General features: G+C 35.2%; 1 protein-coding gene across 2 annotated transcripts in view; it reads left to right on the top strand.

Moving 5' to 3' along the window:
* ROCK2 (Rho associated coiled-coil containing protein kinase 2) overlaps window positions 1-13529 on the top strand; it is a 104002-nt gene that overhangs the window by 82002 nt on the left and 8471 nt on the right. For both annotated transcript variants that reach the window (XM_075750619.1, XM_075750620.1), the window contains 15 exons: window positions 99-205; window positions 862-1021; window positions 2050-2210; window positions 2629-2813; window positions 4080-4149; window positions 5536-5639; window positions 5780-5966; window positions 6308-6401; window positions 6519-6613; window positions 7257-7436; window positions 7670-7838; window positions 10718-10788; window positions 11778-11866; window positions 12597-12675; window positions 12891-13152. In XM_075750619.1, coding sequence (XP_075606734.1) covers window positions 99-205; window positions 862-1021; window positions 2050-2210; window positions 2629-2813; window positions 4080-4149; window positions 5536-5639; window positions 5780-5966; window positions 6308-6401; window positions 6519-6613; window positions 7257-7436; window positions 7670-7838; window positions 10718-10788; window positions 11778-11866; window positions 12597-12675; window positions 12891-13152 — 2013 coding nt within the window. The remainder of the gene's footprint in view (window positions 1-98; window positions 206-861; window positions 1022-2049; window positions 2211-2628; window positions 2814-4079; window positions 4150-5535; window positions 5640-5779; window positions 5967-6307; window positions 6402-6518; window positions 6614-7256; window positions 7437-7669; window positions 7839-10717; window positions 10789-11777; window positions 11867-12596; window positions 12676-12890; window positions 13153-13529) is intronic.

Consider the following 13529-nt stretch of genomic DNA (forward strand, 5'->3'; position numbering starts at 1 on the left):
GAAGCTGTTACGTTTGAAAAATTTTACCTCTGAGTAGATAAAATAGATTCTTTTTTTCACACACTGCCCAGCCTCATTGATGTTTTGGTCATTTTTAGGTCGAATATCTAGCCTGGAAGAAGAAGTGAAAAATGGAAAGAGTGCATTAGCCAAACTGGAAATGGAGAAGAGACAATTGCAGGAAAAACTTACAGATTTAGAAAAGGTAACAGTACTTCTTGAGTGAACATTGGTGTTACATTCTTATGGAATTTTTAAATTTGTGCTTTTATTACTTGAGACATGGAGACAAAATCTGTGCTAAAAATAAGCCTTGTTTTCAGAGTTTATTATTTTTCTTTGATTTTTTTTTTTACTTACTTTTTTTGAAATATGCCAAGTGGGGGAAAAAAGACAGGATTTCACTTAAGATCACAATACATTATACTTCTAAAGTACATGTACTCCAGTGTGTAGCTTAACAGTGCAGAAGTAACATTTAATGAATCTGATTTTTATTTTTTTTAACTCTCAATATTACCAAAAAGAAAAAAGCTTCTGCTATTTTTTTTCTTCAACAAATTTGTCATTGAAAGAAAGATATTGAAAAAATTCTTCAGTAAACTTAATCTTTGGGCCACTGTTACTACAGAATGAGGGTTGTTAAGGCAGTAATTCTGTAACTGTTTGCAACTGGGGATGTCATTGTGCATTTTTGGAGCACTTCGCCATCCATAGAAAAAGAAATGAGTTCACAATTAGCTCCTTAGAGTCTGAGCTCTCTCTTCTACTCTTAGCATACTTCCAAGATGTTGTCCGAAATTTTGTCTTTAACCTGATGTATTTAATGTTTTTTTTTTTCAATGCAATTTTCTTTAACAGGAAAAGAGCAACATGGAAATAGATATGACATATAAATTCAAAGTTATGCAGCAGAACCTTGAACAAGAAGAAGCTGAACATAAAGCCACAAAAGCACGATTAGCAGACAAAAATAAGATCTATGAATCTATAGAGGAAGCAAAATCTGAAGCCATGAAAGGTAGGTATTTGACATCACAGTTGGACTTAGGTGTAAATAGATAATATAATCTTTTAATGCTAATGAAAGCCTAAGTATAGGCTTTTTTCCTTGATTCCCCTCTTCTTTTAAAATAGAATTAGTGTCTTAAAAAGCAGTCATAGTCCCTTTGTCCTTGCTTTGCTGGGTTAAAGACAAATTGATTTAGTGTCGGAGTAAAACACGTTCTCTGCACACATCACTAATTTTCTGTGCTAGTGTTTTCTGAATTAATTTTTCTTAAGTTTATTTTACTAAAACTGCTTGAAACATTTTTGTTAAGAGCTTATTTGTGTTCTTACTCAGTGTACTCTGACACCTTTTTGTGTTTTCCTAAATAAAATATATGTCAGCAACTTAACAATTAAAATGTGTAGATGAGATAGAGTTAGAAATACCAAAGTTTTTGCTAGGCTTCCACAGTCACTGTGTGTGTTCTGGTGCATCTTGTGACAATTGAAATCTCTTGGAAAGAGGCATAATTACCAAATAATTCCAGAACATGGCTCTTACTTTTGAACTAAATGACTTATCTTTATTGCAGCTACTTAAAAAGCTACCTACAGATCCTGTCCTTCCAATTGCAGAGCACTCACAAAAATTTTGAGCGTGCAGATTTTCAAAAGAAGCAAAAATGATTCAGTAATAATGGCTGAATCACTTGGCATATCAGGTTCCCAAACAGCTTTAACTCTTTAAATGATTTCAAATTATCATGGTCAAAGCAACACTTCACTAGATTTAGATGAAGTATTTTTAAAAATCTCCCCTTTTTATCTTGAAACTCAGAAGTAGGAAATAGCCATCAGTCAGGAATGTTTGCAAAAGCATCATCTGGGTGTGGGTTTACTGTGAAAATTTTAATGAATCACTTTTCAGCAATCTTTCTCTTCAGCGTTAAAGGATAAACATGTTGCTTATTGTTATTGTGGGACAGACCTCCTCCTCCCCTTGCCCTCCAAAGTCCCCTGGTTTACACTGACTGACATCTTAAATCTCTTACTTCACAGAAATGGAGAAGAAACTTTTGGAAGAGAGAGCTTTAAAGCAAAAAGTAGAAAATCGGTTGTTAGAAGCTGAAAAGCAGCGCTCCATGTTGGACTGTGATCTCAAACAATCACAACAGAAAATCAACGAGCTCCTTAGGCAAAAGGATATACTAAATGAAGATGTAAGGAACACTGACAGAAGGAGTCTTGAGAGGAACCTGATTTTCAATGTCCTAATATTTTTCCTCTTATAGCTATTTTTAGGAATGTTTGCGAATGAAAAGGCAACTTATTTCTTCTCTGTATTTGGAGCTTTAAAAAAGTCTACTTTATGGAGTGTGGTTTCATTTTTCTGAAATATTTCAGCATTACTGATCTTAAAAAGCTTTTCTTCTGGAATGTAAAATGCTGTGAGATTGACATGGAAAAAACTAGCTTATTTATTGTGTGCTAATGTCTTTATTCAGGAAATGGCTTTGACTTATCAAAAGGTGTGTGCATGTTGTACAAAAATGTAGAGGAAGTCAGTAAGAGACACTGTTTAACTGTTACTTTCCTGGGTAGGTCTGTAAAATTGACAGGTTTCTGTTTATTTTTCAGGTAAAAAACCTGACATTGAAAATAGAGCAAGAAACACAAAAGCGCTGTCTCACTCAAAATGACCTCAAGATGCAAACGCAGCAGGTTAACACCTTGAAAATGTCAGAGAAGCAGTTAAAACAGGAGAATAACCATCTTCAGGAAATCAAATTAAGTCTGGAAAAACAAAATAATGAACTCCGCAAGTACGCAGAGTTGCTCTATATTTTTTAGCAATGTTACTGATTTGTAATTGGTTTGGGGCAAAAGCTGAGAGCAATCTTAGTTTTAAAAATTTGCTTCACAGAATATGCTGTTCTACAGTGCAAAACTTAATTGTGATTTAAAATAATTTACAGTGACTCTAGTTGAGATTTGTTGTAGAGGTTCAGCAATATATAGATTTGTAGTAAAAGATATTTCTTAGCCTGAAAATCTTAAAAATACCCAGCTTAAACACAAGAGCACGAGGACTTCAGAGAAACACTTATTTAATAGAAAGTCTAGGTTCTTTTTTTTTTTTTTTTAAAATGATGTAGGACTTCAGTGAAGAGGAAAGTTACTAGCATTATTAGTTCAGAAGGGGATATTAGAGTTGGAAATGAATATTAATACAGAGCTGTGAAGCAGAGAAATGGAAATATCTAGTACTAAAGATGTTTAAACACATCTGTTGGACCTTCAAATAGGGGTTGTGTTAAATCCCAGCAGTTCTTCAAGACCTTACAAGTAATATTTGCACCCGAGAATGAATGAATGAACAAAGAAATAAATAGTATTTTTTAAACAGGAAGAACATTCTTGTGAATGAAAAGACAAGTTTAGCACACGTATGAGATGAATGCCATTCTTAGCTCCTTTATGACTTCTGTGGTTTGTCGTCTTGTGCTTTATCTTTTCTGTCAGCAAGATGTGGTTATGTAGAGGGCGGCTGCATGTGACGGTTGCTGTGATGTGAAACACTGGCAGAAATCTTTTCTGCTGCGTTACTTTTCTTTGTTACGGGACTGACTAATTGACTTTCTGAGTTGTTTTAATAACAGATGAATTCAAGAAATTGTGCATGTCAAAGAATACAGACATGTTTTCACAGACTGAGCTCTAACAAATGAGAGAGCCACAGCAGTCTGTCAGATCAGTGACATTTTGTATGGAAATAAGATTCTGTCCGTGGCTGTTTGCTTTATCAGTGTCTCTTGCTGGTTAAACTATGTGATGCTGTTGGAGTTAGTGTGTTAACAGCACACTAGTGCATTAAACTAGTCAGCATTAAACTGACTTATTAGTGCAGTATTCTCAGCTGCACAAGTGAAAAAGAAAGCTGGACCCAGAGGAAGTCTCAGGTTTAATTGCCGACTGTCCTTTGGTCAGGAAATGACTGAAGAACTTAAAAGTGTGAATGCTGTCTTTTCTGTTTACTAGTTTGGAATATCTCCGCGTCTTCTCTTTTAAAGTATGTTATTCCTTTCTAGGGAACGTCAGGATGCAGATGGACAAATGAAAGAGCTTCAAGACCAACTTGAAGCTGAACAGTATTTCTCGGTATGTTTTATGATGCTTTATTTTTATACTGATCTGTTTACTAAGTACAGTGTTAGCTTTTCTTCTTCCTCCTCAGCCATCAGGTGTTTCACATCTCTAACCTAAAGCTAATTCTTTTTCTTGTGTCTGTCTTCAGTCTTGTCTGCAGTTACGTCATTCCTCTTGTTCTTGATCACTGAGCAGTGTGAAAGAACTCATGTTAAGAAATGTCCCAGCTTTGGAAGGGAGTCCCAAACACAGTTCAGAGGGATGGAGGAATCAAGCAGCTCATTTTTCCACAGTGTTAATAATTTTCTGCATGTTTCAAGCCTTTTGCTTTCAGCATCTCTTCCATGCTGCATGGAAGAGAAGAGCTGTATTCTCAGAATCACTTGGTGTGACAAAACATACGCATTTTAAGGCTTGGAAGAAAATTTTTGCATTACAGTCAAACTTGGTAGAGATCTGTTGGAACATTTTGCTTTATTGTGGTAAGGTACAACGGAATAAATAGGTATTGTACTTAAAAATCATCACTAGCGTATGGAGGTTAATTTATATTAACAGTGCACAGCCAGCTGCATGGCAGGTAGAGGCCAAAAGGCTTGTTTCAGAATTAAAGGAAACTTAAGGTTTTGCTGTGGTCTTCAGGTCAGTGAGGAGAAGCACTGTCTGAAGTTTTAGTAGATCAAAAAGTTGCACACACTGAAGGAGAGAAAGGGAGCATTAAGGTCAGTTGACTGCTGTGGGTGGGCCAGAGCGAGACAGGCTGTCTTGAAATCCCTGCAGTAAGTCCACTTGCTGTTGACTGTCACTTTACCTGTATTCAGTCATTTGAGTTTACAGAGCAATAGAATTTTTCTTTCATTTCCTTTAGAACACTGTATTTGTACTGATTTCACTAAGCTTTGAATTTCAAATACTTTTCTAATCTGTTTTTCCCTTCCTCCTATACTTCTTTTTGCTTTTTATGTTGGTTGCATGGATTTGTATGGTTAAAGTCTAAATTCTACATACCTACCTGTATCAGACAAAGATTTAAAATAGTAGAAAAAAATAAATTAATGATTTTCCTTGCTTCTGATATTTCTGATTGACTATCAAATAGTGATTTTCACATTGAGAGTCTCTTTACAGTATGTTTACCAACATATAAAATGTATATCGTACATCTGTCTATTCACAGATATACAAGTTAAAAAAAAAAAAAGAACAAAAAGGCAAAACAACCAAAACATATTTGTGAATAATGATGACGTCTGGTTAAATTTAGAGAAGACATTGCACAATTATACTCTAATTGAATAATTAAAGAATTGCATACAATGTCATCTTGTATCATTTTTTGTGTGCCTTCAAGCTAGAATTTGCAAGTCATGTTCTTTTCTTTCCAACTTGAAATTCTAGACTCTGTACAAGACACAAGTTCGAGAACTTAAAGAAGATTGTGAGGAAAAGACCAAACTTTGTAAAGAAATGCAGCAAAAGATACAAGAGTTACAGGATGAGAGGTAGGTTTTACTGGTTGTACTACTAATACCTAAAAGATTAGGATGCCTTTTTGTTGTTTTCTTCTTTTATTTTCTGCCCCCATACCCCCCCCGGTAACCTGCCGGTTTTTAAGATAATAATGTATGTCAATAATTTGCAGAGATTCCTTGGCTGCTCAGCTAGAGATTACTTTGACAAAAGCGGATTCAGAACAACTAGCACGTTCCATTGCTGAAGAACAGTACTCTGATTTGGAAAAAGAGAAGATTATGAAAGAGCTGGAGATTAAAGAGATGATGGCTAGGCATAAACAGGAACTTACTGAGAAGGATGCCACCATAGCCTCTGTGAGTAATACGAATTGTAATTTTGGTAGAGGTTTACGTGAGCTTGAGTTTTATTTGCAGTTTGAGTTATCCATTGTTGCTTAGCATACCTAGAGGTAAGTGATATACAAGTATATCTGACATTTAAAAAGTATTTATATTCTGTGAATGAATTGAAAACAAATCTCTTGCCATGTCTCTTCCATGCATATCTCTGATCTTTCTTTCTTCTGTGCCCATACCGCTCTTACAGTTACTCCTCTTACCCTGGTTTCACTCTGAAGCATTTCCTTCTGTCCTCTAATGCTTGTGTATGCCAAATCAGTTTTGTTACATGATCACATGTACTTTTTGTTTTGTAGTTGGAAGAAGCAAATAGGACATTAACTAGTGATGTGGCTAATCTTGCTAATGAGAAAGAAGAACTAAACAATAAACTGAAAGAAGTACAAGAACGTATGTATTCTCTGAACCAAATGTAATTTAATTTGAAAGAACAGTTTTGTTCTTTAATAGTACTATTTACTTTAGTAATGAGATTTCATAGATTTTTTTTTAATTACCTTGCTACAGAAATTACAAAGCTAAAAGAAGAAGAAGCAAATGTAGGAAATATTAAAGCACAATTTGAGAAACAGTTGTTGAATGAAAGAACACTGAAAACCCAGGTAAGCCAATGTATCTAAATGAATGAAGAGATAGTGTTTGTGAATCAAATAATTTTTAATATAAAACTTCCCATGGTAACCTATATGTACCATTAAAGCTTTTTTCTTTTTTCCCCCTGAAACAAACTATATTGATTTTTTTTTTATTTGTTTCTACTAAGTAGACTTTCAGTTTAGTGAAACTGCATCCTCATGATTTATCATAGAGGAGCTCCTAATCCAGATGCAGTCCACCAGCAAAAGTTTTCATTTCAGTCAGATGAATTCATATTTTGCTGTTTCCTATAGTGATTTATATTACTTGATTAGTTCCATAAAACAGTATATTTCTGATTTTATCTGGATTGTTTTTTAGAACAAGTGGCATTTTAATCTAAAGATATATTTTGGGGCTAGCTAATGAAAATGGAAGGGAATATTTAAATGAGTAGAAGCGTTCACAGCTAATGCTTGCTTAAAATGAAATGACATTGAATACATTGAATTAAAGCAACTTTATAGTACTGGATTGCAGAGGTCTTAGTTTACAGTTAGATTAAAAGTTTCTGGTTGTGGACAGGAGAGAAGCCTTTATTTCTTCACAATATAACTCTGTGTATTTATTGCTGTGGTTTTTGTCATTTTTTTTCTTTTCTGTGGGAAGGCTGTAAATAAATTGGCTGAGATCATGAATCGGAAGGGTCCGGTCAAACGTGGAGCTGACACTGATGTACGGCGGAAGGAGAAGGAAAATAGGAAACTGCATATGGAACTGAAGTCTGAACGAGAAAAGTTAACGCAAATGATGATCAAATATCAGAAGGAAATCAATGAAATGCAAGCAGTAAGATCCCTTTGCAAATACAAGCATGGATAGCATTTTCTGTAATTCTCATTGAATGGGTAGAGGCTTGAAGGTAGTGTATACAGCCTCTATTCCTGAATTTCCTATCACCAAAAGAAATACGCAGTATTTACATTTCGATTGGCTGGAAAGTCTGCATAATTTTCTACTTATATTTTCTCTGAGTAACTGAGTATTGTGTTAATAGCAAATCTTGTAATTTATCCCTACAGCAAATAGCAGAGGAGAGTCAGATACGGATTGAACTCCAGATGACTCTGGACAGCAAAGACAGTGACATTGAACAGCTTCGTTCACAGCTGCAGTCATTGCACATTGGTCTGGACAACAGTAGTATAGGCAGTGGACCTGGGGATGCTGAGGCAGATGATGGATTCCCTGGTATGTTAGTTTTATTAATATTTCAGTATGAATTGGGTTTATGTTAGTGTTTCACCATAGAAGCTGAAGTATTAAATTAACGCTCTGATGATTTTGTGACTTTTCATGTTCATGTGTTTCTACCACCTTATCAATGCTTTGATAGTGATCACTACCCACCTGCTAACTAAATCTGCCTGTAATCATACTTCATCTTACATTTATTTAAAGAAATTTCTTTTAAAAATTCTGTCATACCTCATTAAAACTAAATATTTTTTCCACTTCATTGTGGTGGTTCCTTTGTAATTACTGTGTTATGTGATGAAATGTAAAACTAATACTCTCTTCTTAGAGATTCTATTTTGACTTCTCTTCTATCTTTTTCCTCCTTTATGCTTTATGTTTAGTCCATATCACTCAATCCCACACTATGGAATCCATGTCTTTTACCTACCAGCACTCTTCTACCTCTGTCAGTATTGCCACTAAGCCTTCCAGTTCTCGCATGCTTCTCGATTCTGATTCTGACTCAGAGGAAGAACCTTTGTCTTGTTCCCACAGCCCTACAGAAGTTGATAGCACAGGTGACATCCCCGAGAACTGTTTGATTTTGTTCTTACTGTGTCCTTTTCTCTATTTCAAAACTAACACTATTAATATATTATTGAAAAACAAAACAAAAACCAAATCTAGCAGTAAACACGCTGCAGTGGCAGTAAACATTGCCATCAAAGACATGAAAAAGTTTGCATGAACAAATAACTGGCCTGTTTTCTCTAAATGTTTGCGGATGCTTGCTGCCATTTATAAACCTACCATTTTTATTTAAACATTGAATAAATGAGCCTTATGGCCTTGTTTTCAATGTAGCCTCTATCCAATATCTGCAGCTATCTGTACGACCCTAAGATACTGGATACCAAAAAGTCAAATCTTTGTGTTTAAGTGAAGTATGGAGACATCTAAATCCTCACCATCTTAATTTACATTATTTGCTCATAGAAGTACTTCTGAGTGTTACATTGTTTTTGCCTTGATTTGAATCTTGTATTTGATTCTTGTATAGTAAGGCAAGCAAAATTTATTCATTTTTCCAGGTACGTAAAGCATATAATGAAATGATATGGCTCTGGTAAAACAGAGCTTTGTTTTACTAATTCTGTATTCATTTTGTATGACTACACATACGCTGCGTTGAAAAAAAGTTCTGTTTAGTGTTGATGTCAGAGGTGGGGTTTTTAATTACATTCAAATTTCTGTATTTTACTCGAGGTTCCTTTAAAGTGTGAATGCTTTTCCACTGAAGGCAAAACTTTTTTTGGGATATTGGCATTACTTCATCAAACTAGAGTAAATAATAATGCATTTCCTCTATTGTCCTCATTCTCTGTTTTTTCTATGAGGCTTCTGATAAAAGAATTGCGAAGTATATACATAATTTTTTCCTTGTTAGCTGCTGTTGTAGCATCTGCATGGATTTTATTTTTTTCTAAAGTAAAAACCATATATAAGCTAGGACTTTTTGCTGGCATAATTACAACAGATTTGAGGTATGATGGTTATGTTTTGTTGGGTTTTTTTCCATCCTAGTGCTTATAAGCACGTACTGTGAAAATTTTGGAATATCCTGTCCTTTCTTTGATCTGTTAGTATAGAATGGACATCAGAATTGAAGAAGTGTAATCAGAAACTCTTCATTTTGTCCAATTTCATGTGATAGTATTAGAATTTACAGAGAAAAATAGGAAAACTATTAATACAATTTTTTTCTCACACCATTAACAAACTACAAATGCTTCCTGGTTGTGGGGACGGATGTTTTGCATCAGCATTGTGCGTGCTACCCTTTGTATCAGGTGTAGTTGAAAGGAACAATTTAAAGTGGCAGGTATGAGGCAAAATGTACATTATAGAACTACTGTATGTACTTGGTATGTACATTAAAATGTGTCATCAACAGCAATGCTCGTAGAGCAATGCATTTTGAAGACAGTGCATATCTGAATAAATAACCTTGCTTCAAGTCTCTCTAGGCAAAATGAGAATTCTGTGAATATCTAATAACTTTGTTACACTATGTTAAACATGGACAGGAGCCTCTGGATGCCCTCTGATGAGAAAGAAAATAGCTTTTGCAATTTTGGAGCCTGTTTATGCGCCTTTCATGATTTCATCTTTGTTAATACTTAAGACTTCAGTATTTTTGACTTGGAGGTTCCTCAGCAGCAATAGCACTTATCTGCTAGGGTGGGAAACTCCTTAGAAAAATATTATTGCAATTGAATAGTTTCTCTTAATAAAACCTAGGGGAAAGAAATGCTTGTATTAAGTGCAGCTATAAAATATAGGGTCAAAGGCTATGTGATACTATGTATTACCAAGTACTAGGAAAGTGTGATCCTTGTAATATGAATTAGAATACTAAACTTCTGAGATTCTACCTGGTGTATAAAGGATATAGGTTATTTGTGGTGGTAGTTCGCCTGTTTTTGTCTTGAACTGGATGTTGTGTTGTCTGTACTAATATCTTCAGCCGCTGTTTTCAAAGGTAAAGGTTGATAGACATAAGCATTTTAAGTCTTGGAAAATTACTAAAGAGAATGTGTGTGCTATAATTGCAAGTTTGCTCTTCCCCTTCTTCCTTGTGCCTACTACTTTTTTGTGATTGCATTGTTGGTTATTGGCTGCATTCAGGAGTACACGATTTAATTTATTCCTGAACATGTAGTGTGATAAACTTTGCAAGACCCTGTAGTTTTAAATAGCTCATGTTCTCATGTTTGCTCTGTTGCTTCATTACTGATCTTCGAATTTAAAATTTAAAATGCACAGTAGTCTCAAAAATAATGTTTTTTGAATATTTATGTTCTTTAATATATATCTTTTTATTTTTTCAGAATCAAGATTGGAAGGCTGGCTATCACTGCCTGTTAGAAATAACACTAAAAAATTTGGATGGGTTAAAAAGGTAAGAAAAGCCAGATTTATGATCTTGTTTCATGTGTAGTCTGGCTTTTAAACCTGCTGCAGGTTTTCAACACTAATTTTTCTTTGATACATGTTCTCTCATTACTTAAATGTATAAAATATGTTAGCTGGTATAGCTATGTCTGAGATGAGCAGGTTAAGAAAATTGTAGGAGGTTGAGACACTTCTTTGCCCAGCCAGAGGTGAGAACAGCCATTCATGATCTTCAAACGCTTGTACATTAGGCCATAAGCATTCCCAGCAGTATTGCGTCACTGGAATTCAGCAGAGTCTGGAAGCAGATGCCCTTGACAAATCCTTTGTTTAGGAGATAAAACTAACAACTACTCATCTGCGTTGTGCAGCCTTCACTTGTTTACTGCTTTTCAATAACCTCTTTGATGGGTCTTTGCCCAAAGAGTAACATACACATTTTCATACCAGTTCACTTACTGCTCAGTCAAACTGTTCATTCTGAGCAAAATTCTGGAAATAGGAAGTCTTCTAGGTAACTAACTTTTTTAATGAATTTTGCTAGCAAAGCTGGTAGATATAACAAGGATCTTTGTGAGTATGATCCCTCTTAGTTGTGAACTGCCTGTGTAAAATAGGCATCATGAGATGACAATTACTCTCACTACCAGTCCAAGTGAAAATTGAATCAATAAAATAGAAAATAAAAACTGTTTTCTTACTTTCTTCCAGACTTTCATTTTTATCTCTTCATAGATACTTAAATCTGTTTAGATATCAAATAATCTGATAACATAAATTGATTTATCAGGTAATCAGAATTTTGTTTGTTGTGCAATGAATTTATTGGCAAATCATGGACTCAGCATACAGTACTATTGTTGTCCATTTAGCTACCATTTAATAAAATTGTAGAAAAATATTGCTGTGGCATCTGTGGTAATTGTTGTGATATGTTTGACATCACTGATGAGCTGGATTAAAATATATATGTTATCCTTTTCTGCTTCCTAACAGTATGTAATTGTAAGCAGTAAGAAGATCCTGTTCTATGACAGTGAACAAGATAAAGAACAATCTAATCCCTATATGGTATTAGATATAGAGTAAGTATTATCTTGTGAGATTCCTTCTGATTTGTAGGTGAACTTTGACAGAAGGACTTTGACAAAAGGCCTTTTGAGGTCCAGTCTGGGAGCACAGCATCAAATGGGGCTTACTTTTGTAATATGAACTGCCAAGCTGGGACCTTAGGTATCTGTTGGGATGAAGAATGGCGCTTGCTGTAAGCAGCGGTGCAGCAGAAGCGTGATGCTCAGTCTGATCCAAGGAGCTCCGTTGAGCTCTGATGTCTGAACTGCAGCCACTAGCTCAGCTAGACCTACCCCACTTACACGTTGTAGCAAAAAACGTTAAGAAAACTGTAGCAGAGAGGCTGTAATTTTCAGTGTTTGTACATTTTCACTTGCAATATGTCCTTACAGGTGGGTTGTATAGTTAATTAAATGCAGAATGTGGATATTCAGAGATTGGAGCGTGGGGAGAGGATTGTGTTCAACAGCTACTGGCAATAATTAAAGTCGCGATACTGGTTTTTCGGTGCTGTGATTTTTTTTCACAATTGTAGCTGGATACTTGTGACTTCTTTTTATTTACGGTATTTGGAAGTTCATGTGCAGGATTGAAAGATTGGACTTTAATCAAGCGATTAGAAATCTGTACTGACAAATCTTTAACGGCACTAACTCTTATTTTGTATCCTAACTTAATCTGTCAATTCAAATTTATCATTTTGGCAATATTAATTTTTCTTCTTATTGAAATAATTTCCTATAGCAAACTCTTCCATGTCCGACCAGTCACTCAGACTGATGTGTACAGAGCAGATTCCAAGGAAATTCCTAGGATATTCCAGGTATTCAGTAATAAATTAATGTTTCTAGTGTAACAAGCATGGTATTTCACACATTGTCAAAAATGTTTCCATAACTTTGTCTAATGAAATATTTACTGAAACATTCTTGAAAAAAATGGATTCCAGTCTAATTCTGCAGTCTTTCTACTTAGATAATTTCTCTGAATTTACATTTTTCATCTAGGAGTACTGAGATTATTTTGCTTTGATTCTAGATTCTATATGCTAATGAAGGAGAAAGCAAAAAGGAACAGGAATTTCCTGTGGAGCCCATGGGAGAGAAGTCAAATTACATTTGTCACAAAGGACATGAGTTTATACCTACTCTTTATCACTTCCCAACCAATTGCGAAGCTTGTATGAAGCCACTGTGGCATATGTTTAAACCTCCTCCTGCTCTAGAATGTCGCCGTTGCCATATCAAATGTCACAAAGATCACATGGATAAAAAAGAAGAGATTATAGCACCTTGCAAAGGTAAATCTTGAGTATTTGAATATGCATATAGTCACTGGAGTCACAAGGCGTTCTAATAGATCAGAGGATTCTAGTAATGGTCTCACACCAACTAAACATAAACAAACAGGTGGGTTTGTCCTTGATTAGTACGTAGCCATCAGAACCTTTGTAAGGGTATCTACGTGAGGATCTGCTCACTGCTGTGAGTTAACGGCCTGTGGCCAATATACGTACATACTGTGGAGCTGTCAGCCTCACGCAGTAAAGTGGGGTAGTTGTAAGACTGCTCGCACTGGGTGTTGTGCCGCCTTGCTGTGTGAAACGATAGTGCTAGTGTGTGTTACGAAATAGATGACATTCAGTAAGTTTACTCCTTGTGACTCAGGTTACATAGT

Source organism: Balearica regulorum, chromosome 3 (assembly GCF_011004875.1).
Source record: "Balearica regulorum gibbericeps isolate bBalReg1 chromosome 3, bBalReg1.pri, whole genome shotgun sequence".
Lineage (NCBI taxonomy): Eukaryota > Metazoa > Chordata > Aves > Gruiformes > Gruidae > Balearica > Balearica regulorum.